Source organism: Telmatherina bonti (assembly GCF_933228915.1).
Source record: "Telmatherina bonti genome assembly, chromosome: 22".
Classification (NCBI taxonomy): domain Eukaryota; kingdom Metazoa; phylum Chordata; class Actinopteri; order Atheriniformes; family Telmatherinidae; genus Telmatherina; species Telmatherina bonti.
The window spans coordinates 21,126,652-21,151,710 of record NC_136631.1 but is presented as its reverse complement, the minus strand read 5'-3'; the positions used below and the strand labels follow the sequence as shown (position 1 = coordinate 21,151,710).

Below are 25,059 nucleotides of genomic sequence, written 5' to 3'. Positions count from 1 at the left end.
TAAACCTGTCTGTCTTGTGAGTTCTTTGTTTAATCATCAACACAACCAGAAAATATTAACAGAAACAGCAATGAGCAAACAGATTCCTTACCTACATGATTACAAGGGAGAAAACCTGCCCTACTTCACCCCTGTCAGTACCCTTCTGTGTGGTAAGACAAGATCCTCTGGACAAACATGCAACAATGTCTGTTCCCTTATCTTTTGACTGAAAGCCATTAAGACAATAACAGTAGAAAAACATGGGAAATGAAAAAAAAAAAAAAACATTGGTAACAAAAGGTAATACTGTCTTTTAAATTTAAAAATTTGGGAGAACAAGTGTTTAAACAGACATGTACAACAAACTGTATAATAGCAGTGAAATGTGTTACATTTGGATTTTAGTTTCTGATATAAGAGAGTAGCAGTGACATCACTTCCTCCCATCAAGGCCCCTGAATCCTGGCAGCTTTAAAGAGTGCACGTGTGCTCATGTATATCTGGCATTGAAACAAAAATGGACCTAGAGTAAGTAAGCCTTTGTTCATTGAACAAATTACTGCAGGGAGCGGTCACCAACAGCCTCCCTTTAAGTGCCATTTCCTGGTAGGTTAGAGTCTTTATTTTCCATTCCCTAACCCACCATCGTTATTCCAGGTTCTCCAGAGACGACGCCTGGAGCCAGTAGAAACTGGATCCTCCTCTCTCCCTGCAGTGTGTGAGTTATACCCAGACTCATGATGGCCTAAGGTTCAGATCTCTTGCTGGACGGCACAGACGACTGGCGTTTAGTTGGAGACAGACTGGCAGGCACATCCTAGTGCAGGCGGCAGCAGACCTCGGAAGTTTTAGTATACTGGGATTTAAAATATTAGATATGTTCTCACTCAAGAGCAACAAGCAGATACATCGCTATTCAGCAGCTGGCAAAACCAAATATTTACAACTCAGTCAACTTTTAAGAAGCCTTTCCTGAGATTAAAGTGCCTTAAAGGGTTTGTTGCCCTGATCTTATATTTTGCCTATACCTGAACCAACAATTTAAAGATATGCTGCAAAAATGAGTGATTAATGGTTACATTGGTTATATTACACAACCTCTGTGCCTGTAATTGTAGTTCAAGGTTTATGACATCTGAAAACTTTCGATTCTTTGCGGCTTTCAGGATGAGTAAATGTTTAAATTAGAGCAAACAAACAAAAAAAAAAAGGGCCATTTTTACATTCTCATGTCCCCTGGCCAGCAGATCCTCAACTCATGAGGAAGTTTGCTTCAAAGAGTTAGATCCAGAAATACAAGTCTTTTGTTATTAAAATCCACTCTGTGACAAAGGTTCCTTTGTATGCTTCCCTCAGTCTTTTAGTCTTTGTACATAGTTGACAGGAAAGGTCCCACTCCTGGATGGTTCCCCTTCTATGTGGCCAACCTGTTGAGTAGAAACTAATGTGATTATTATTATTTGCGTAACTGGAAAATCCATTTGTAAAAATCAATCATTCAATCATTTTATGATTGTAGTGTGATACACTTTGTCAAGTGTCTGATTCTACAGAAGTTTACAGTGGAACTAAATTAGCGTAAGCCATGACATGTACACTACTCTCTGCCACTTAAACATGATTAATGTAGAAAATTTGTAATTACAGCTCACTGTGGGGAGAATGACTGGAAAGCATGCTGATTATTTACAAGTTAACCACTGGAGAAGAATCTGTAGTTGCACTCACCCACCAGTGGGGGTCATTAGTGGCTGTGACCACAATGACCTCATCTTTGAAAAAAGCAAGTTGTTCTGAGCTGACTGCTCGGCAGTCCACCAAAGCCCGAACACGCTTCTGTGGCCGGCTGCCAGAAACCTGTTAGAGACATGTAACGTGATTTTCAGTGTGCCACCAGCAAATTCATATTAACTGTGAAACTTCTCTAGACATTCTGGGGGAGGGAGTGGCTCTCACACTAAAGGTTACAGGACAAATGCAACACAAAGAGGTGTCTGTGTATTCATACCATGGCGTTTCTGCGTGATCGTGGGGCACAGGCCACAGTAGGCGAGGATGAAGGGGCTGGAGCAGGAGCTGGTGCAGGAGCAGGGATGATAGGTGGACTACTCCCCACTAAGCTGCAGTAGAGTTCCTCCTGGCTACCCACACAGCTCTGGGCCAAAGCGCTACACTTTCCCTGGCTGCCTCCACCACTGCTGGTGCGACGATATGACATGGTTTTCTCTGAACTGGAAATCCACACAAACATAACTTCAACTTTCTCTGATCCAACACCTTTGTCATGTGTAGCTATTTATTCATCTAAATGCAGTGTTAAAGCTCAGTATAAATGTTAGACTTTTTGTTTACCTGACAGGTCCAATGTGATTCTGAGAGGATGCTGGTGTGAAACTACTTTGAAACCCAGAACTCGTACTTGGCGGGCCATCCCATGTCTGCCTGTGTGCCCTTTGCAGACACCCCTGTCCATGTGGAGACCTAGGAGGTCTCCCAATCTGGCCATGGTTCTCTGTACTGAATGAACCAAAGGTGTGTTTTGTTTGTGTCTGAGGACTGGATGAGTGGGTGGCCGGGTAAGAGCTGTGTCTTGGCAGGAGGTTTCCTTCCTGTGTCGTGATTGAAATCTGGGGGTCTGAGCGCCCTGAAGAGATCAACACAAAGACCATGAACAACGCTGCATCAGTAAAACAAAGTTATTTGTTTATTCAGAGCAAGTGTCAGCCCAGTGTCTTGCCAAGAGCATAAGCAAACAATTTCGTGTGATTTAAGCTAAACAAAACAAAAAAAACGGGTTCGTTAAAGTTTAGTGTAAAGCTGCATAGTTTACCTCTTTGGATGGATTTAGCTGGCAGTGGCGGTGGCATTGATGTTTCAGAGGGGCTGCTGGCTTGTGGATTTTTGTAATCTATATTCTCATAAGTTTGGCAAGGCCTGCTGCTTGTAGTAGTGCCATTACTCATAGCCCAGCGGGCAAAGGAAGATACCCCACCTCCATTTGATGATGGAGACCGATTTTTAGGTAACGGGCTCACCTGGAGAAAAATGGCACTTATCTAAATGTTCATTTCTATGATTTTATATTTAATTCATTACATTTTTATTATATTTTCCACTCTGATTAAAACCCACATACTGACTTTTCTAAACATGCAACAGGTTTGACTGGCAAAAATTTAGAGAGTCAGTAATGAGACTGGATAGTTTTGTATTACCCTTTCATCAAGGTCATCCTCACTGTCATAGAACTCCTGAGAATGCGTCTCCCATGTGAACTCCACGTGGATCTGAGAGTTAAACTTCCCACTTTGGGCCAACTCCAGCTAAAACACACAAACACACACATAGACGGGCACAACTTTTAGCAGATATGACTTTTTTTCCACAAATACACCTGTAACACATATGTAATAACTGGATTTAGCCATCTCATCAGCAATAAACGTGAACCCATTAACATGATTAAATCTAACTGAATTATTTTGTTATTTATTTCATTTGTGGATCTTTTAAAATGATAAATATGTAGATACAGCAGTGTGATCTTACAGTCATTACATGTTTAAAAAGTGAAAACATACATCAAGCAAAGCTTTAAAGAACCAAACTTGAGATAATTCAAATTTGATATAAAAATATTGGAAGTTTTTTTTTTTTTCCTCATTTAAAAAAAATAAAAAAATAAAAAAATCTGTCAGCAAACAGGATATTGCATGAGGTCTGATCAGCAGGCCGGTAAGAAAATAAAACCAGTTTATGAATGATACACATCGGGGCCTGATGAGGATTGAATTTCTTGCCCTGGGAGTAAGCCCTTTGCTGGGCTTGGCTACACTGGGAGTTATTTTAAGGTCGTATTTCCAGCTGTGGAAGTTGTGTTGTTTTGTTTCTGGAGGTCGCTTTTTTTTATAATATTGGAACTTGATTCCTCAGTTGAACTTACTTCCTGACAGTGTGTGTTCTTCGAGTATTTTTAAAAAAAAAAGTTTTAAACATTGAAGAGAAAGTGGGCTCTCACCAGTTCAATGCAGTGTGAGTGCTGCAGCCTTCTGGCAACATCAAGAGCCGCCTCTCCACTTGAATTTACTAAAGAAAAAAAAAAATCATGGTCTTTTACTCATTATTAGCTGTATTCTGTCAACAACAGCAGAATAAATTGTACCTATGTGAAGGGCCGCCTTGGCTTTCAGCAACAACTTGAGAGATTCAGGCTTGTGATACAGGACGCTGTAGTGAAGAGCTGTGTTCCCTTCGGCTGTTCTCTTCTCCAGACAGTTACTGCACAATAAACATATGGCACAGACAGATGGTGTTAAACTTTACCAAAGTGAGCCAAGCAACCCGACAGCATTTATAAACTGAAGTTAATGAATTATATAACTAGCCAGACCTGTTCTGACAAAGGAAGTCCACCAGCGCCAGAGAGCTTCTCTCTTCTAGACGCACAGCGAGATGAAGAGCTGTCTCTCTGATCCCCTGAAAGAGGAAGGAAGAGAGACAAAGAATATGTGATTCTTAGTGAGATACTCCAAGTATACATGTGTGGGTTTTTGTTTTTTTTATTTAGAGTTACTGCAAACTAACTGTCAGTCCTGTCACTGACTGTCCTGGATACAGTATGTGTCTAAAATTGGGGCCCATCAGGCAACTCACTCATGAATTTTATGGCAGGTCAATTTAGCCAAAATGATTTTGTGTCAGTGTCAGTTAAAAACAAAAACAGTCCTGTAGCTTTAAAGAGTATCTGTTTATGTGAAGTGCAAAATGAAGGCCAGAGGTGGCAGTGTAATTTAATAAGCTTGCATTATTTGCTCTCCAGAGACATGAGCTCTGACCTAAAAGCTAAAACAATAATAATTAAGCACCAACCAATACAAACAATCATTCCCACTCAAACACATGGAGTAGAGTAAGCCAGACTACACAGTGTTAAAGCTTACCAGGAAGTGCCTGACAGGAGGGCAGAGTATGATTAAAGACAAGAACAAGAGGCGCAAGAGGGACAGCAGAGGAGGGGGAAGCAAGATGAGAGGATGAAGGAAGTTCAGGGCAGAGAAGAAAAAAGAATTAGTATCCAGAGGAGATGGGAGTGGCCCTGACTACCTGCACACTTGACCGAAGCACACATACACCAGAGTTTACATTCTGTTACTATCCACACAGGTCGTCCAACCAGTATCATGTGTCATTTTTAATAAAAGTTTTATTTATTTACAGTTATTTTAATCCTCTATTTTAAATGAAAAGGAACAAGTCAAGCTTATTTGCAAAAAAAAAGAAATCTCACTAAAGCATTAGGAGCCACACACAAACTGGGTGGGCGGCCATGTCAGGATGTTGCTGTTATTCTGAAATAGCTATAAGCTTGCTGCTTTAAGTTGTAACAAAGTTGTAATAGAGTTTGGCTTTAATAAGTGTTTCACTTCAGCCAAAACCTTTTTCAGTCATTGTTTTATGTTTGTATTTATGTCTAAGTTACGATATTGACTGATTGACTGACTGACTGAATTCTCAGTAAATGCAAGACATCTGTTTTTTACAAGCATCTAAACCAGGGCTATTCAACTGGTGGCACATGGGCCAGAACCGGCCCATCGGTCTTCTAGGAGTGACCCACCGACAGTCTACTCATACATAGTACATTAATAATTAAATTGCAGCAACTAAACTGGAAGTGCACCACTATGCGATACTTTGTCACACTACATGCGATGTTGTTTACACTGTTGATGGAAGGTCAAATACACCGGCTTCTTAGAAAAATGTCACATTAAAAGGCGAGTGACAGTGAAAACATAAATTTAATTGCATCTGGACAGAGGAGTATGCACACAACTACTAATCCTGAAGTTTTGTAGGATTCCCAGTGAGCCGCATAACTCTGGTGGATGTGCTGGTGATATACCAGTTAGGAATAAATGAAGTGTGTAGGTCGAACTGGGCCTCTGTTTTGATCTAACTAGGTATCTAAGAAGAAGAATTAGTGATATACAGAAATATGTATTGCTCCTGAACCAACAGTAATATAACTAAACTTTCAGGATATGTAAAAACTACTTCTAATTCCTGCCATAGGCATGTGTGAAACAAAGTGCTGCGACGCATTGTGGCAGTCGTTTCGCGGCAGCAGTGTGCGGTTCAGTCACTGATCAGCCTGACATGCAGTGATGAGTAGAAATATTTCAGCTTCACAAACAGCAGTGATGTAAAGTCTGATATGCGACCACAAACTTCCTTAAGGAGGAGTATTGGTGCTAGAGATAAATGTCACTCTAATTCCTTTAGTGCTTCAAGCAGGTACTATTCAGGCCACTTCTTGGGGGGGGGGGGGGGGGGGGGGGGGGGGGTGGAGTGATGATAAACTGAATGATCATAAATGTAGGGATAGATAAATAAGTATAGACCAATAAGTATATTACCAGTGATTTCAAAAATAGCAGAAAAATGGGTTGCTGCACAACTAACTCAACATCTAAACAATAGTGAAACATCTCTTCATCCAATGCAGTTCGGTTTTAGGAAACATCACTCCACAGAGACTGCCACCTTTTATTTTCTAGAAAATTTAAAACATCTACTTGACATGGGCGGCTTTGTGGGCGCTGTGTTCCTTGACTTGAAACGTGCTTTTGACACCATCAATCACAATGTGCTCCTTGCTAAACTAACACAATTTAATTTTTCTAACAGTGCTCTCTGCTGGATTAAATCATATCTGTCGGACCGGCAACAAGCTGTACAAATAGAACATTTCCAATCTACTTCTCTACCTTGTTCTGCTGGAGTCCCACAAGGCTCAATACTAGGACCAATCTTATTCAGTTTATATGTCAATAACTTACCCAATGTATGTAAAACTGTGAAAATCCAATTATATGCGGATGACACAGTATTATATGTTCATGCAAAAACCAAAAGTGAAGCCGCTGCAATACTCTCTGGTGCTATGGTGCCAGTATCTCACTGGCTCCATGACGCTTGTCTACATCTTAATACAAAAAAAACAGTTTGTATGTTTTTTTCCCGGCAGCCAGCAGAGGCCGAACAACCATTTGTGTTAGTCAATGGAGAGAGACTGGATGTGGTGGAACAATTTAAATATCTTGGAGTAGTTTTTGATTCTCATCTAAATTTTAAGCAACATGTGAAAAAAGTATTGCATGTGATTAAATTTAATCTGTCAAACTTCAAGCATATAAGACCCTTTCTGACCACAGAATCCGCTAAGGCTTATATGCACGCCATGATATTTAGTCATATCACCTACTGTTATACCACTTGGTCTCACACTTCAGAGGCCATTTTGAAGCCACTAAAGTCCCTCTTTAAGAGAACACTGAAAACTCTGGACAAAAAGCCATTACACTACCATTATTGTAACATTCTAAGTAAGTATAATATTTTGGATTTCGAAAGTTATCAAATTTTTATGGATGCTTGCCTTATTTTTAAAGTTGTAAATGGACTTGCTCCTCCTCCCTTAATGGATTTTATAGGTAAAAAACCTAGTGATCGGCCAAATACCAGAGCATCGACCAGAGGAGACTGTAACGTACAGCGGCGTAGGACAAAATTTGGTCAAATGGTGGGGTCAATCAGAGGCTCACAAACCTGGAACACACTGCCAGCCCATGTCAGGAACTGTGGCACGTATTCAGCCTTTAAAACAGCTTTGAAACACTGGCTGAAAACCAACCAAGCATGCTCACACTAGGTTTTTTGTTTTTGTTTTTTTTTCTTGGGGCCTCTTAAACTCTGTGAGATTTGTCTATTGTTGTCTATTGTTATGATGTATTGTCTGTATTGTTTTTTTGTTTTCTTGTGTTGGGACTACGTGTTATCTGTCCTTTCCTGCCTTAGGACTACGGATGTAAATTAGCTTTGTGCTAACTCCGGCATATTTACATTGAAGCTTTTGCCGATGTGTTGATGAATATGCATTGTCCTAATTTAAATAAATAAATAAATAAAAATAAATGCTGTGGTGCTGCTGGGGCCCCTGTGTCCTCTTGGATGTGTGTATAATACACACTTCTACAATGCTTAGGGCAATCTTCGTATATGCTTAAGTAATAAAGAACTGAAATGTGCAGAGGCGCTTGAAAAAAATGCCACACAAATATCCTATAGGCTAAAAAAAAAAAACCCAAAAAACATAACACTTAATTAAAACTACCATCCAAGTTTATTTTGCAGTTAAACACATTAATGGTCTTAGTGAGCTTCTGATTTGTCTCAGTCAGAAAGGAATACTGCAAAATATTGATAACTATAACAATTTTATTCCATAAGTTGGTTACTTTTACTTTTCCTTGCACTAAAAGCCAGCAGATAATATTACTGGGATTTTGAATAATTGTCATTTTTAAAAAATGTTGTGGTGTTTTATGTTAATTGTACATGTAATATAAGCAAATGAGTATAGGGGGATATGTGACCAAATGGTCAAAGTCTTCTGACAATTTGATCTAAGGGAAAATGTATTTTATTTGGTCCTGATCTAAACCCCAACAGGACACTTCTGAGCCAGAAATGTAGGTGGGGAGATCCACATATGGCTGTAAATGATCTTTACCTGCCCATCAGGCAGCATAAGTGGCTTGGCCAGGTCTGCTCCCTCTGCGTAGAGCTGCAGAACTGAGGTAAGGTCGTGGCTCCTCACGGCATCATACAGCCGGCCTGGACAAGGTTCATCTCTCCGCAGGACGTACCGACGTTCAGCATACTTTGCAACAATGTACTCCTTCCTGGCATTCCTGGTTGTTATGGAAACACAAATAAATAACAAACAAATGATTCATACATGTTACACCTAACAACAGTTAGACTGATGGCTGAAAAGAAATGAGGAACGTACATGTCACTTTGTGGTAATGGCTTGACAGAGTCATTTGGGAGGCCTGCCTCCATGATGTCATTGAATCTGGTGTTGCCAATGCTAACAGCCAACTGGAAAAACACGCAATAAAGACACAAAGATGTGACATTAAAGTATGTTAGCGGTCAGGATTTCTTATTAAGAAATCCCGATGATGGAAATTCCGCATGGACTGTGTGTTTGCAATGTGTGTTTCAGTGAGTTTATTTTGTACCAGTAGTTCAGAGGTGCTCAGCAAGTCGAGAGTAAGTGACTGAATCCTGGAGTAATGGACTCCTAGATCTCTATGGATCCCGGAGCATTCAATACATGTCAGGATTCCCAGGTTGGTGGACAGCCATGTTGGATCTGAGATACACAACAGAAAAACAAAATTCAAAAGTGATCTTTTAAAATCGCAGCATGCATTTATGTATAATTCTCAGCAAATATTTTCCTGATGTAATTTAACCTTTGGTTTTGTAACTATTAGCAATGACCAGCTGACCTGGAGCTCCACAGTCTGCACAGGCCTCGTTGCCCGGCATGTGTCGAAGCTCTGCAATAATGGACTGGGAGAGTTCCTGGAGCCCGCTATCTTGGAGGTGAAGTTGATCTCCTCCTAACGCTGTGTTCAAAGCCTCCTCCTTACAATTCTGCAGCACAGACACCCAGCTAAAAGCAGAGATACACAAACACATAAAACAATTTGTCAGCATGCGAGAGGTTGACACCATGAGAAAGCAAGATACTTTTCAAAAGCTCAGATGTTTCAAAGCATGTGTTGCACATGTGTCTTCAGCATCGCTCTCACTTTCTCAACTTCATTCATACGGTGACTCACGCTGAGTCATACATTTCTGAACTTTTGGCACTTTTGCATCTTTCTTTGCCTCTAAACTCGCAGAACACATCAGATCAAAGAAGAGAGTCAGAATCCCACACACAAGGGAAGAGCAAGGGACAGATACCAGCCCTTCTGAAACCACATCACAACACACAAGGTTCCCTTGCTTGTTGTCTGTGGCCAAAAAGAAACGTCCCATGCAGAACCAGATGGACCACAGGGTCCTTAAGAGATTTCTTGCTCTGCCCCCTTAAATTTCTCTCCATTTTTGTACATTGAGAGCCTGGCATATTCTTTCTTTGTTATGAAATATTTTAGCTCATCCCTTCTCTTCTTTCTGCGAGCAGTTTTGGCTACATCATAATGAACTATGCTAGGCTTCTTTCCTAAAGCCAAAACCTTTAATAAAAAGAGGCAAAACTGTCACAACTAGCTGATACAGCAAGAAAAGATGAAAAAAGAAGTCTTCGGTATTAATATGCATCCTAAGGCATTTTTCGTCCTTACATTGTACATTCCTGCTCATCCTCGGCCTGGAAATGATATGTGCGGTTATCTGCAAAGGAGAGACAGAGGTGGCTGAATAATTTGGGCAAATCTTGGAGACAGATGGAGTGCAAAAGGTTTACAAAAAAGCATGTCAGCAGGAAAATTGTTTGCACAAGTAAAGGTGCTGTAAAACGGGGCACACAATCATTAGCGTTTATCCACACAATAGTTTATGTTATCATTAGGAATGTCTCACGAATCCAAAAGTAAAATGTTTCCGATCCGAATTTTTATCACCATGGAAACCAAAGACGCAAACTTAATTTAAGAGCTCCTTTGTAACTATAGCTACTTTGAATATGACTGTTAGGTCATTAATAGTCATTCACCCAGAGGAATTTTACAGATAAAAAGTTGAGAATGAACCTACGAGTGACCAGGTCAAAGGTCTTCCTGTCATCAGGGTCCGGTCGCACCTGACAGGTCAGGAGGTTTAACTTGGCTGGTGGCCGATTGATCTGAAGAAGAATGTGATTTTATCAATATCTATCAGAGGATTTAGACAGAATCTGAGTAGTTAAATTTCATCTTGTAATTTGCTGAATCACACTTTGGTTACTGTGTTACGTATCATTAATTGCTCCTCACCGTACTGTGGGAAATAGTCAGGCATCCAAATTTAACTCCACACTTCCTCTTCTGCCAAACCTTCCGTATCCTGTTAAATGAATCCCAACAAATAAATGGAAAATTTACTGAAAATTACAGAAATTATAAGACTGATATGGCACTGACATTAAACAAGATATAATGACTTTACTCCTGTTTCCACCATCTGTACTGAACAAGGTAAAATGACTGAGAGCCTATTTTCATTTATGTCAGTGAGTTGAGGAGAGTTTACAAAGAAATTTTAAACCATGAGTTAATTCTTCCCCAGCATGTGATGCAAATCAAACAATCAGTTGTCAGTAGGAGCGAGGAGAGTAGACTCCTTTTGCCCTACTGAACCACATCCTCCTTCTGCTCATAGAGCAGTCTTGCTATGTGTGTGAATATTTTTGTGTGTGTGGACGATGCAGAAGTTGGATCAGCTCAGTTAGTCTGTTTGCCAAAAAGCTCCAAAGAAGGGGCCCCTACATGAATCTTCATTCGACAGTAATAAAGTCCAGCTGAGGCAGACAAAGTTTGAGTTTGCCGTTCCCCCTTCATGCCACAGTTGCTTACTCTTCAGCTGATCTGATCGCTTCTGCCTCACTCGAGTCATGTTTATCAAATCGAATGGTTTAAATATGTGCAGGAAATCTGAATCAATAAAAGCTTTCCTTGACAGAATAACTCACATTAAGGGGATCAAACATAAATATTTGCAATCTGTGTTGCTCCTATTAAGCATTGTCTTCAGCCTAAATGTTCAAATAGAATAAAAAAAACACACACTTGATTGTGATTGTACGCACCCATCACTCTTCTTGAAGAGGAAGCCAGATTTCTCTGTCCCATACTTTTTGTTTCCCTGTGGTTGGTGGATGCTGTACCCATTGCCAGAGTTGCCAGAGTTTTTTCTGTTCAAGTAATCCTTGGATACAAACATGGATTTAGGACTTACCCAGAAAAACATCAAACCCCTTTTGGAGGTTATGTAACTGAGGTGAACTAGAAATGAAAGCCATCAGTCACTGGACAAGAGAATACAGCAATGCTACATTGCTACAGGGGAGATATGCATACCTCTTTCCCATCCACTTGCAGAAGTAGTCTGAGTGAGTCCTTCAGCTGAGTGACTTGTTTTACCTCCTCATCCTGCTCCAGACGCATCTGCAACACCATAAAAAGTCAAACAGCAATAAAATATCACATAAGTTGGAAAAACAGCATGCTATGAGTTTTGTTTCGGTCATATGCAATAGATTTTTATTAGTTCTGGGTGTGGAGTGGCAATACATCAGAGCTTTGTGTAACAGTCTAAAAATAATGCAGAGCAGAGCTCAGTATTTGGGAGTGTAGTCTTTGGAGGTTTTTATTTTTGTACTAACATGTTAAATGTCCATTCTCATGCGCAACATCAGTCCAAATAAAATATTTAAAGATTTTTTTCCTGAGAATAATTATATAGAAAAAAAAACTGAGTTTCCTTCTGGAGCCCGAGGCTTGGCATGTCTGAACAGGTCAGTGTTCTGCACATGTTAAACCAGAAAAACCTCCAACGATCCCACTATCACAGTAAATAGTCTGTTTCCAGTGCACTACCCAGGAAAAGGAAAGAGGGAAATTTTATTCAGACTGGAGACCAGTGGTTGAAGAAATAGGTGTGTACTAAGGAAAGAATGAAAATATGGGAATCTTTCGCTTTCATAAAAAAAGGGGGTTTTGTGACATAGAAGCAATGCTGCATACAGAAGGAACTAAAACACCAAAAACAGTTTGTCTGTACTTTTTCTCTGACACAGTTCCTCTTTTTTTTTTTTTACTGAGCCAGACATGACAATTAAAGGAAATTGGAGCAAAAAAGTGGATGGTCTGAGTGGATAAGGGGCAAGATAAGATCAATATGTATGGAATGAGCATGTGTGGCCATTCTGTGATAACATCAGTTGGAGATAATCTGAACAATGCACTGAGACAATACTGCTGTGCTCACTTAAACATGACTCACAGTCTAAATGTTAGAAAACGAGCAGAAGAAAACAGAATGCTGTGATCTGCAAATCTCATGAACTCGTATATTTCCCCCAATAAAACATAAACAATATATCAGTTGTTGAAACTGACATGTTTTATAAATTAATGGAAAATAAAAAAATGGCATCACTGCATCTCAGAAAAGTTGAAGCAGGTGATGTTTACCATGTGTAGCATCCCCATTTGTTTCAACATCTGCATAAATGTCTGGGGTGTGAGGTGAGCAGCTTCTGGAGTTTAAGGAAAAGAATAATGTCCTGCTCTTGTCTGAAGCAGTATTCTAGCTGATCAACAACTCTGCGCCTAGGTTGCCAGACTTGTGTTGCATGATAATGTAAATGTTTTCCATACGTGAAAAGTCTGGACTTGAAGACTCTTATCTGGCAAAGTTACGAAACTTGTATGGAAAGTTTGGTAAATTTATTCTGGATTCAAGTACTGCTACAACAGCTGCATCAATAAGTATAGAAAACAACAACAATTGCGTGTAATCTACATATAATCATCCAGTCATACAGCTGAAATCATAAATATATGGCACAATAACCATTTTGAGAAAAAAATAAAAACATTGAAATTAAAAAAAGAATAAAACATAATTCTATTGCATGACCCACATAGTCCTAAGAGAGATAATGAACAATTGATGTGATCATAATGCATAGCGTTAGAAATAGCTCATAACTTTGATAGAAATGAGTAAAAACAAATCCCCTCTCACTTTTATGATGCAGGACGGGGCATTTGCGGTTTACAAAAAGATATTCAAATTTTGATTCATCTGACCACAGAACAGTTTTCCACTTTGCCTCAGACCATTTAAATGGCACAAAGAAGAGAGAGATGTTCCTGGATCACATGCAGCTTCTTCAGAAAGAGTTTTTAACTTACATCAGTGAAAGTGACAGTAGATTGTGTTCACAGACAATAATTTCTGGAAGTGTGAAGAAAATCATTACTGTTTTTAATGCAGTGTCGTCTTAAGGCCCAAAGATTCTGCCTGATTTTCTGAAACTTTTGATCTTATACACAGTAGATGCTCGGATATTCAAAGTCTTTGCTATTTTACATCGGGGAGCATTTTTCTATAATTATTCCAAATTTTCTAGATACAGTTTGTCCCAGAGGTTGTTGAACCTCTGACCATCTTTACATCTGAGAGGTTTATACCCAGTTATACCCAGCATATGTTACTTATCTATTGCTAATTAACATAGCTTAAAGTCAAATACTGCTCCCGGTCATTTTAATTTGCACCAATTACTTTATTGTACCTGTTCCAAGTTTTTGAGACATATTGCTGCCATTAATTTCAAAATGAGCTGATATTTTTTAACAAAATGGGAAGCTGTCGCACTTTCCGCATCTGATAATAGTTTATGTTCTATTGGGTATGTAATATGGGTGTTGTTTACACAGCGTTCTGTTTTTTGGAATCAGGGTTGCAATAACTAAACAAGTGAGTAGCAGAAGATATATAAAATGTAGGCAGACAGAAACAAACAACCCATTGCAGTTGACATTTACCGTGTGAATAGAAGAGGCAAGTTTCTCGATGAAGGGAGTGAGATTCTCTGCGGCTTTCAGGCCATCCTGGAAAAAACTGAGATCAGAAAAAGAATGTGCTGAGTCATGACGGTACTTCATCAAACATCTTCATCTCATCAGCCAAAACATCACATGCTGAAGCTGTAAAAGCAGCTCCATTCCCACATCAAACTCTTGAAATGGCTAAAATGAGTAAATGATTAGCAGTAATAATAACAAATTTTAAAAGGAAGCAAAAACCCAAAGAAACTCGAATAGAAGGCAAACATCTCTCACTGAAACCAGAAGTGGAAATCAAATGGACATGCTTTTTATCCCAGGAATAACTATGTTTTTTTAGGCCTATTTCACACATCAGTGGCTGTACAACATTAAAGGTTTTGTTGTTAGAGACTGACCTGAGCTGAGCCTGGAAATATTTGATGAGGCACTGCAGAAGGTCAGGGCCCTGGCGAACCTTAAGCTCCTGGATCTTCAAGAGATACTACAAACAAAAACACAAACAGTTAAAAACAGCTCAAAAAATATATAAATTAGTGCATAAAATCATGCAACAAAACAACCAAAAGTGCATTTAGCAAACGTTTTTCTGCACAAAGTTTCAAATGAATTCTGGACTAAACACTTGTTTAGCATGTTTTAGTGTGTGGTCGGACACTTAATGTTGTTTCAAAGGTCATGTGTCTTATTCAAACAGCCTTGTCAGTCAATGAACTTTGACTGAAAGTAAAAAGAGACTTCACACAAAAAGAACAAACACCAGCTAGTTTTAGTTCTGCATGGAAGGAATGACTACATTGTCTTTGCACCACTAAACCCAGTCTGAATCCATCTGTCTCTGCGGCTGAAGCTGCTCGGTGAAGTGTTTTTCTTCTCTGTATATTCATGTGTTTCCGTGTGTTTTGCTGAGCATTTGTATGCATGTGGGGGGGAGGGTTTGGGATGGCTTGCAACAAGTGGAAATTCCATTTTCCCTGCTTCTCCTTTAGTTTCAACAGCTGGTCTCAGTTAGGATTTGCCTTTTTTTTCAGGGTCTTCTCCAGCAACATGTGCACCACCTTGTCAGCTGAGATCTAAACCACCTGTATGCTACAACCCATTCAATGCATTTCTAAGCTATTTCTGGTTATAATCTCACAAAGACTTAATCTTATAATTGAATGCAAATTCTTATTTTAGTTCCTGACATGTATTAATATTTACTGGAGAGACAGGAAAGAGGGTGACCCTATCCATGCAACCATAGAGGGAAAGTGGAATCTACAAGGCAGACCACCCACATCATTTAAATTTAAACCCACTGCATGTACGCAAAAAGTGTCTGGGATTTGATATTTTGACTGGCACTAATTCCCCCACCTCGCACATTTGCAGCTGGAAGATCCTTCTTTCTCTCTCCATGTCCTCCCCTCCATCTAGTCCTTCTGTCCTGATCAGCCCCAGCTGCTTGTTCTTCTCCTTCCTTTCCTTCTCCAGCTTTACCCTGATGGATAGACAGAGGAAATGGAGTAACCCGAGAGGACAGAGATGCATGATGTGTTTCACAATTTTTTCTGTTCGCCTGATGTACCACTTTTAACTTTGATGAGCTGTCTGTCAAGGTTTTTTTGTTAGTATCTAACTCGATTTTCTTCCTAAATAAAATCTAAGAAGTTGTGTAAAAGATAAGGGAGTGGTGTAGTTTCCTTACTACGTTACAGGACACTCTAAACCATTATCAGAAGATCCAATGATAGCTGCAAAGTGCAAGTGCCTCTGCGATATTTCATAGCAACGTAATGGAGAATGGCCATGGGGGTTGAAGCATTACTCTATTAACATATTACACCAGTTTCTGTGACCTAGTAAACATGAGAATAACTGGTTCCTCTTAGGGTCTGTATCATGAAAATAATGAGGCTTGAAGAATATTGTTACAATGTGAAAATGAACAGTCAGAATGTGACGAAAGAGAATGGCTAATTACAATTTAATGTCGTAATCTTTCCAGCTCTTCTCCATATGTTTCTTGAGCTCCTGTAAGACAAGAGACACATGAATCACTTTATGAAGTTGCAACCTGGACAAACGGGATTTCAGCCGGACTTTGTCTTCCCTCATTATAATGAAGCAATACTCAGCTGTGGAATCAGCTGCCTGAAGACAGGGCAGTGTTAGCAGCTTACAAAGCATCAGTCTGTTAGAGCTCATTCGTCTGTTGGCATGGCAAACCAAAGGACAAATACTGAGCAACACAGTTCAAAACTGGAACGGAGTTGAATCTTACTCAATCTTACTTAATCTATTTAAATAACCTCATATCATCCAATATTTTAGGAGGCTCAACTATAAGCATAAAGCAGACAGACAGTATTATCTCTTCATAAAGAAAATCCACCTGAAAATTTTATTTTAAATATTTGTATTTTATTCATTTTAGTTTGTAAAATCTGTACAGAAATAAATATTGGCTTGTTGGGTATATTTGGAAGACTATACTGATCTTCCAAAGCGTTGTTTCAATGTAATCTCAACTTAGTTTGCATGTTTATGTGGGACGTCAGGACAGAGTCATCCATGTCAATATTGTTATGCTTTCCAGTATCACCTGACACTATTGAACAGATGGCAGATGTTGACAACAAGTCTTTCTTTTATGATTGAAATATTAATACTCGGCTCTGAACAAGGATGGATTGTGAAACAACAAACTACTAGTAGACGATAGATGTGTAAAGTTCTGAAACTAGGAGAGAAATAGCCAAAGTGTAGGAAAAGAAAAAATAAATTGGTCATTTTGGCACTTTTTCTCCAATTATTCCACACAGTCTGGGACTGAAAGCCAATGATCCTGTTGAGTACAATATCATAAAAACACTCACCCACAAAGCATAAGAAGATGAAGTGTGTCTGTCTCCCAATACTATAGCTTGCATATGTTTTGTAATAATTAGCTGTATCTCTTTGTAACAGCCTAGTGTCTGCGAACTTGCCTCTGACATCAACTGTGAGTCCAGATTGTGGGATCCCTTACTCTTTGGACAGTGTGTTTCCTTGAGAAAAGCTCATTCATCCATGGTGTGATACTATGTTCTACTGCAGGGAAATTTATTAACCTTTATTCAAGCAGGTAGTGAAAACTCTTAAGAAAATCTCTTTTTCAAAAGTGCACCAGCCGAGGCAGACAGCAACTCAGGTCAGCAGTATTAGATAGAACAATTGACAAACAAGTATAAAAAAAAAGTAAATACGTGTAGATTTCACATACAGAAGCTAAAAAATGTATTAGTTTAAACATTAAATGCTTAAAATAACAGAACATATAAAAATGTCATCAGCACACTGAGATCATGTGATGACTTTAATTTAAGGATTTTTTTTTTTTTCAAAGAACCTCAACAGAGTTTCCCTTTAAGGTACTTATGACTTCTCTGTCATCACAGAATTTTTCATTCCTCATAAACCTGGTATATAAACATGGTATATAAATATAAACAATCTGTGGTGAAATCCAGACTCACTAATCTGCTGTCTCTGAGTTCAGACTTCAGCACATTTTCCAGAGGAAATGCCATCATGTTGTTGAGGTTCTGCACCTGAAATGCATAAGAGAACAGCAAATGAGGAAAGAACAACTTAAACAAAGGCAAACGCTCAAGTTATGGTTCTACGCACTTCATTTGTTTCCCAGCAGTGTTGTGTTTCTGGGAATGGTGATGCAGCCATTTCTAATGTTGAGTCATTAAAGAAAACACTGAACTATAAATTGCACAATCCCAGTTCTTAGATCCAAATGGCCACACCATGCAGTCATGTTAATGAAATGCTTGTCTACAGTCACTGTTGAAATGATTCCAGATGTAAAAGGAGAAGATAAACTACAAACTCATTAATGGATCTGAGACGGATGAAAATACAGCATGACCTTAACAGATTGGACTTTACAGTAAAACACAATGACTGCCAATTCCCATTCATGTAAATAAGTAATATGGCATTCTGCCATATTATTAATCTGATTCATTCTTTCCTCGTATCTGACTGACCAGTGCCTACATTTGTATTTGTCGAGGTCAGAGCACTTTTTCCATGTTTACATGTGAATTATAACCAAGCCGCGCTCTGTGCTTTACATAAATAATGTCAAACCATTTCTATGAGCTGTCTGTAAAGCTAACCTTCCTATGTTGACACAGAGAGCAGGAGACTGGTTGGATTGTTTTGGTTGGCAGCCAAGCAATGAGGTAACTATTAGATAATAAATGGGGTTGTGACCCCGGAAACTACTAGCTCCCAGTGTCAACACAAGAAAGAAGATCAACGCACATATACTAATATGAATATTGCACAGTGCAAGGCTGATTTCGTTGTTTACCTCCTTAAATCACCCGTCTTTTGGTCTTTTGGGCCCACTTTTCACATCTGCAAGGCCTAGTTTGCTGTGAGGCCCTGATTGATGCATGGGAGGGAGTGTGCGAGACGTACGGTGAATATATGCGTGTGCTGACTCACACATGGAGGTCTGGGATGAATTATCATTACTCTAGAGACCATCATTGGAAAGGTTTTGGACACAGTCAGAAGGCATGCAGCAGCAGCAGCTGGAAACCCTGTTTCTCGTTGCATCATGTATATTCATATTATACTATGATTAGCGGTTACATTATGAATTTTTTGACGTCTCAAAAACAGCTCGTTTTAAGGAACTCGCGTATTTCCCTTCCCCTTTTCATATGTTCCTTTTCTTTTCCTCTCACCAGATTTTTGAAGAGGGATGTGACCTCTCTTGTGAACACAGCCAAGTTGAGGAAGCCTGTGGAGATTTCATTGTTGTCCTGAGTCAGGTGGCTATTCCCCAGATTCTCCAGTACCTCAACATACTGTTCCTTGCTTTCCACATGTGCTGAAAAGCAACACATAGACAAACTGAGTATTAATGCTGATGCAGACAGTGAAGTAATAAAAAAAGACAAACTCAATGCAGAAATCGGAAAAAGGCTGAATGATTTGTTCTCCCTCCTTGGGAATATTTCAACAAGACAAACATGTGGTATAAATTAGTACTGGTTTACAGCCTTCCTGATGCAAAAAACAACCATGCAGAAACCCATCTTTCTCTATGGCTTTTGGGTTCCTTTACCAAGGGTTATGACCTTAGTGGGTTCCTAATCTGGTGAATTTATTTGGAAATGGGCTAATGGAAAAAAAAATACAGCCCCGCTCTGGTGAAGTTTAGGTTTTGTACCACAACAGTAGCTGTGGAACAAAAAAGAAACTACTTGTTGCCAAGTAAGGTTTCATAAAGGAAGAGGAAAAGGAAAGTAGTCAACAACAAAGGAAACTGATTTTTCAGTGTAGAATTATGGTCATATTTTACAATTCTTTGTATTGTGATGGACTGGTACCAGCTTCCTGGCGTCCCTTAATTAGACTAAGCGGTGTAGATAATGAATTAATAAATGACTGTGTTAGTTACAGAAAACATGGCCAAGAACATCATTGGACAAATACACAGACAAAGCCATATTTGAACACAAGGTGCTTGCGCACAAGTTTCCACTTTAAGACAAATATGAAGCAGCAATCTGGCTGTCGGTCGATGACAGACAAACACAGTTGCACTAACCAACCCGAACAGATTATCAGATTGTATGACGGCAACCTTTCTAAAAGAACCCAGGAATACAGACTGTAAAACGTGGAAGAAAGAAAACTGGGAATTGAAGGGAAACTAAACTAGTGCGGCTGCTAGTGTCATGACAAACAAGATGCATGCAGCTCAAACAACAAACAGCTGAGGTCTCAAAAAGCCTAAGGATGATTTTACAGCTGACCTTTAACTGCCAGATGCCACCAGAGAAATCTAACCACTCCACCAGAACACACACAGACTCGAAAGCCACAGCGTCCTGGCAGGAAAACTTCTGCTCCGCATTTGTGGGAACAGAAAACGAAAGGAGAGAATATTTCACTGTGTATGTGTACGTGTGTGACACAGTAATCAGATCATCAAGCCAGCATGAGGGGAAGTGTGGCTGTCCCATTCTGTCTATTTATGCCATGGGTCAGATTGCAGAGTTACGATTAACTGATCAAGGGGTATAGCAAAATAATGAGTGAGTGAGGAATGGGCCTCCCATTGCCACATTACTGGAACTAACCCATATGATTCTACTTAGACACACAGGCAGAGGAGGAGGAGGGCAAAAGAAGCAAGGAGCACTTTTCTGCAGATGCTGTTGCACTGTTGACTCTATCTGGTTGCCTAATTCTGTGCAGCTGCTTCACTGACTCACTTTTACTAAAAACTATGAGTTAAAGCTTCAAAGCCGGAAACAGACCCAAAAGCAAGTTAAGAAGAACAACTTCAGAATATGTTGTGCAGTTCCTTTTTTTCTCCCACACATTTCTGAGGTGAGCGCTAACATCTGACAGATTCATGGAAAAAAGATATGGTGACACAGATTTGCATGACACGCTCGAAGAACAATCTGACCTACTGGATTTCGAGGTCACTGCGGTAAACGCTTGGCAGTTGCCAAAACCAAACATGCCATTTACACTACCACACACACGATGAACCCATACTCTGCATTTTACAGAAACGCAATCACGAAACGTCTCTCATGCATCCATAACAAGGGGCCTCTCTCATAAACACCACTGCCCACTCCAGCTCGGCGACGTCATGTGGACCGGGCTTGTACAATAAATTACATGGATGCTCACTCACAAGCTGAACAGCACTTCCTGCCATAATAGAGGTTGGCCTTCTAATGAAAGCAAGCTTCCACAGAACAATGTGAGTGTTAAGTCATAGACACCAGTTTTTGAAAACAGTTCCAACAATATTTGTGACGTGTACACTTCATGTGACATCTTACAGAGTCCAGACGAGTGTATAGCTTTGATCATCTTTTTCATTCTTTGCAAAGTTGTGTTATCCATCTCCAGACACTGCAACGACAGAAACACACACATATACAACTGTTAGATAGATAGATAGATAGATAGATAGATAGATAGATAGATAGATAGATAGATAGATAGATAGATAGATAGATAGATAGATAGATAGATAGATAGATAGATAGAATTCAAAACAGTAGAAAAGATAATAGAAGTTTCTTGGCCAGACTTGAAAAGACTGAAAGTTATTGTCCTTTGATGTACTGTAATCTGTGACGGGTACATCAGTACAATTAGCTTACCAGGAAGTCGTGCACTGACAACTGTCCTGTTATTTGAGATGAAAACTGCGATTAAACATGTACATTTTTTTTGTAAACAAACAGGAAGAAAATAAACAACTATTTTGCAAGTTGGCAAAACAATATACAGAACAATATGGTACATTTTCTATTTTAGAAATGCAACCGTGAGACTGTATCTGCTTCATTTTCTCACAGAGTATGAGACAAACTGGTTTTGCCCAGAGAACAATTGTGTTTTGTACTGTCATGGAAAGCCCAGAATGATGTCACTGCATTGATTTTTTGTCATCTGTAGCTTTTCAGGAGACACATGCAGTGGTTTCTACTGTACGTGCACAATGAATCTTTCCTAAACAAACAGGTTTTGAAACAACGTCCAGTTTATTTTCCTTGCCTAGGCTACTTGTTGCAGCGGAACTTTACCTGCGTGATACCAGTACTAGATTTTAATGAGCCAGTAAGTTAGACCTGACAGTGCCACGTTACTTTTGTTACGCATTTCCACACCCCAGCCCATCCCAGTCGAATCCTCTCAGTGGGCTCATTAATCAAAACACAGGTTAAACGTTGCATCATGTTCCACTACAGTCAGCAAAGCAGTTTAGCTAGCCACAGCTGCTGCTACCATAGTTTGCTCTGATTGGCCATTTGGCTGTAAGTGTTGAATTTATTAGACAAGTCAGGACACCAGAGAACACGCAACCAAATCATTCAGTGCACGATTGTTTGTGAGAAGCTTCAGTGTCTTTTACAGCATTCTTTTGTGCCCACATAACAGGTTGCATGTGGGCATGTCAATGTGCAACTGATGCTGGTGGCAGAGTCTAAACTTTCATTACTGATGCATGATTAGAGCTGCACAATATGCCACTTGGGCATTGTCACTGCAATGTACATGTGTGCAACGGTCACATCACAGCTCCTGCAATGTAGGAGGTAAATTAACTCTTCATGTTCTCATCAATTTTAATGGAACCTGACAAACAAACTTTGACAGTAAAACAATAACTCATTTACAGAGTACCTAACACAATACAAGATGGTAAGAATAACTGTCAAATACAGACAAAAACCATACTTTTAAGATTCACAAAAAAAGGGAAGATCGGTGCAAGCAAATGACACCTCTGTGTCCTCAAATGCTGCTCTTAAATCACACACATGCCCTGTCATTAACTAGCCATTAATCAAGCCAGTGCTTGTAGAGCAGACTAAACATAATGATCACATCTCTCTATAGTTTGTTGCACTTACATCTGTGTGCACATGTGTTGGATTCCAGCAGGACGCTCCCTAAACAGATATTTCAGCAATGTATTTCCAGTGTGTTATGGACATTTAAAAAAAAGGACCAAGCTCGAGATAAATGCATCAGACAGCTGCCTTACACTGTTGTCTTTATAAAGCCTGGATTTTGCAGCGTTCATCTAAGTTTAGTTGTGACGGATTCGTACCAGGAAACTCCTAAAGAAAGCTTTTCCTCTGTTTAGGGTCATCTACAAGGATTCTGGTAAGGCAAGCAAGGAATCGTAAGGATTCCACTGTTTAATCTCTACACAATCTCAGGATACATCCAGAGTTTTCCTTGATTTATTACTGTCAAATGGCCAATACGTTAGAAACAGATTTTCAACAGTGTATATTGCAGCAAATTTACCAATGGATTGCAATATTGCAGGGAAGGTTGTTGTTGATTGAAACTGATGTATCCCAAACCAAAAAGATAAATCTGTTATGGGCTGTAAGGAGAGCAGTTGTCCGTGCTATTCAGTCACAAGGAAAACATTCGAAGATAGACTTGTGTGCATACTGGGATTATTTATTTTACAGCAGAGTTCATGGCAGCCTCCCTCGGTTTCCTCCCTTTGCCTGAGGAGCTTTGAGAGAAGCGATTTCAAACAAACACAAACGCACACAGAGACCTCAAATAAGCCTTGAGCCCAAGCACCAGTTTAAACAGAAAAAAACACAAACTTGCCTTTGCAGTTTGCAGGCAAACACTGATAAACATGTGTGCCCACACTTACAATAAGAAAGACACCATTTCATTCTGTCAAAAAGGACACACTTCTTTCTGTTGTATGTTATTACATGTGCTTTCAGTTTATGTCCCCTCAGTTCAATTTAGGACAATGACAAGTAAACAGCATTACCTAGTGTAGCATTTTCTGCTGGACATGACTATGAATACTCAAATCCTACCTTAATTTCCTGAACACGGTGCATACACAGAAAACACACACGTGTTGGCAGTAATAACACCATGCAAATATTAGATAAGAGTAAAACACAACTATGACTGTGGAGTGCTCAGAAACAGATTTTAAGTGCATGTTGGAGCCGGATGACTTCCAAAACGTCACCAGCAGTTCTGCAACTCAAACATTAACTTTAATAGCTACTGGATCAATGTTTTACCTTACTTTGCCACACAAGGAAAGAATGCTGTTATGTTATTTATTCACAGTAGCTCTATTTAGGTATAATGACATATTTTAAAATCTTGGGTGCCCTGCAAAGCTGTATTAGAAATCCAGAGAATGTGACATAAGGCAAAAACTGCTCTAGCCAGAAAGAAATGCTAAAATGATCAATTTCATGATCAAGCTTTAAAATAATGTGAAGCAGCATCTTCTCTAAGATGAAAAATAAAATATCATAGTACTGAAAAAAGAAGACTACTGTGTAGGTGTGTGTAGCAAGACACTGCAAGCCCACACTTGAACAGGTAAACAGACAAACACAAAAGGTGAGTTAGAGTCTGGGCCGCCGCTTCTCTCACCTCCTCCACGGCTGAAACTGTGTTTCGACAGTCGCTCATTTTGGACTGAAAACTGGAAGTTCCAGGCGAAGACAAGTCCTCGTTTGTCAGCAACACAAAGTCTGAAATGCTTATTCGCTCCGGCATGTTTCCAACGAAATAGGTCCGACATTCACTGAGAGGAAAAGTGAGTCAAAGTTTTAGGCGCGCACGTAATTCCCATTTGAATAAGAAGAAAATGCAGAAAATAATAATATTTCTCCTTCCGTTGAGTAGAAAGGGGCTTCTGCAAATGCAGTGAGTCACTTAAAGAAGTATTTCAAGAGTGAACTAAAACCAAAAGTAAGTTTGGTGCTAGTATACGGATTCCACTCAACGAGTGCGTGCGCGTGGAGGTGCACCAGCGCGTTATTGTGGATCCAGTGAGGGAGGGATCAAACTCTCTTGTCACGTGAGAAAGTTTGGACGTTTTAGCATAAAGAGAGAAATGTGTATGCTGGTCCTTGAACGGCTCTTTCATTAACAGGGCTACTTCTCATCTCTATGCAGGCTCCCAGAGTCTGCAGGGCGGTCGTCATGGAAATGTAGAATGCCTCATTCACGGACCAGCAGAGGGAGAGGAATTTAGATGGATAAGTTGAGGGACGAGAAAGTTGAAGCGTGGTTGCCTACATCGTGTTTTACGAAAAGACTGTTACAT

General features: G+C 39.6%; 1 protein-coding gene across 1 annotated transcript; it reads right to left on the bottom strand.

Annotated features, from left to right (window-relative positions):
• asap3 (ArfGAP with SH3 domain, ankyrin repeat and PH domain 3) lies at window positions 1–24,602 on the bottom strand. Its single transcript, XM_079262270.1, has 26 exons — window positions 24,381–24,602; window positions 21,269–21,341; window positions 19,142–19,287; window positions 17,906–17,980; window positions 16,372–16,421; window positions 15,765–15,888; window positions 14,804–14,889; window positions 14,385–14,460; window positions 11,907–11,993; window positions 11,636–11,754; window positions 10,824–10,893; window positions 10,606–10,693; window positions 10,194–10,242; window positions 9,348–9,514; window positions 9,075–9,208; window positions 8,840–8,931; window positions 8,558–8,738; window positions 4,373–4,458; window positions 4,145–4,260; window positions 4,001–4,068; window positions 3,198–3,305; window positions 2,813–3,017; window positions 2,335–2,626; window positions 1,991–2,213; window positions 1,711–1,839; window positions 1–1,409 (listed from the first exon to the last, which is right to left on the bottom strand). The coding sequence occupies exons 1-26, from the start codon at window positions 24,504–24,506 to the stop codon at window positions 1,335–1,337; spliced, it is 3,045 nt and encodes a 1,014-aa protein (XP_079118396.1). The 5' UTR covers window positions 24,507–24,602; the 3' UTR covers window positions 1–1,334.
• Window positions 24,603–25,059: the final 457 nt, after the last annotated feature.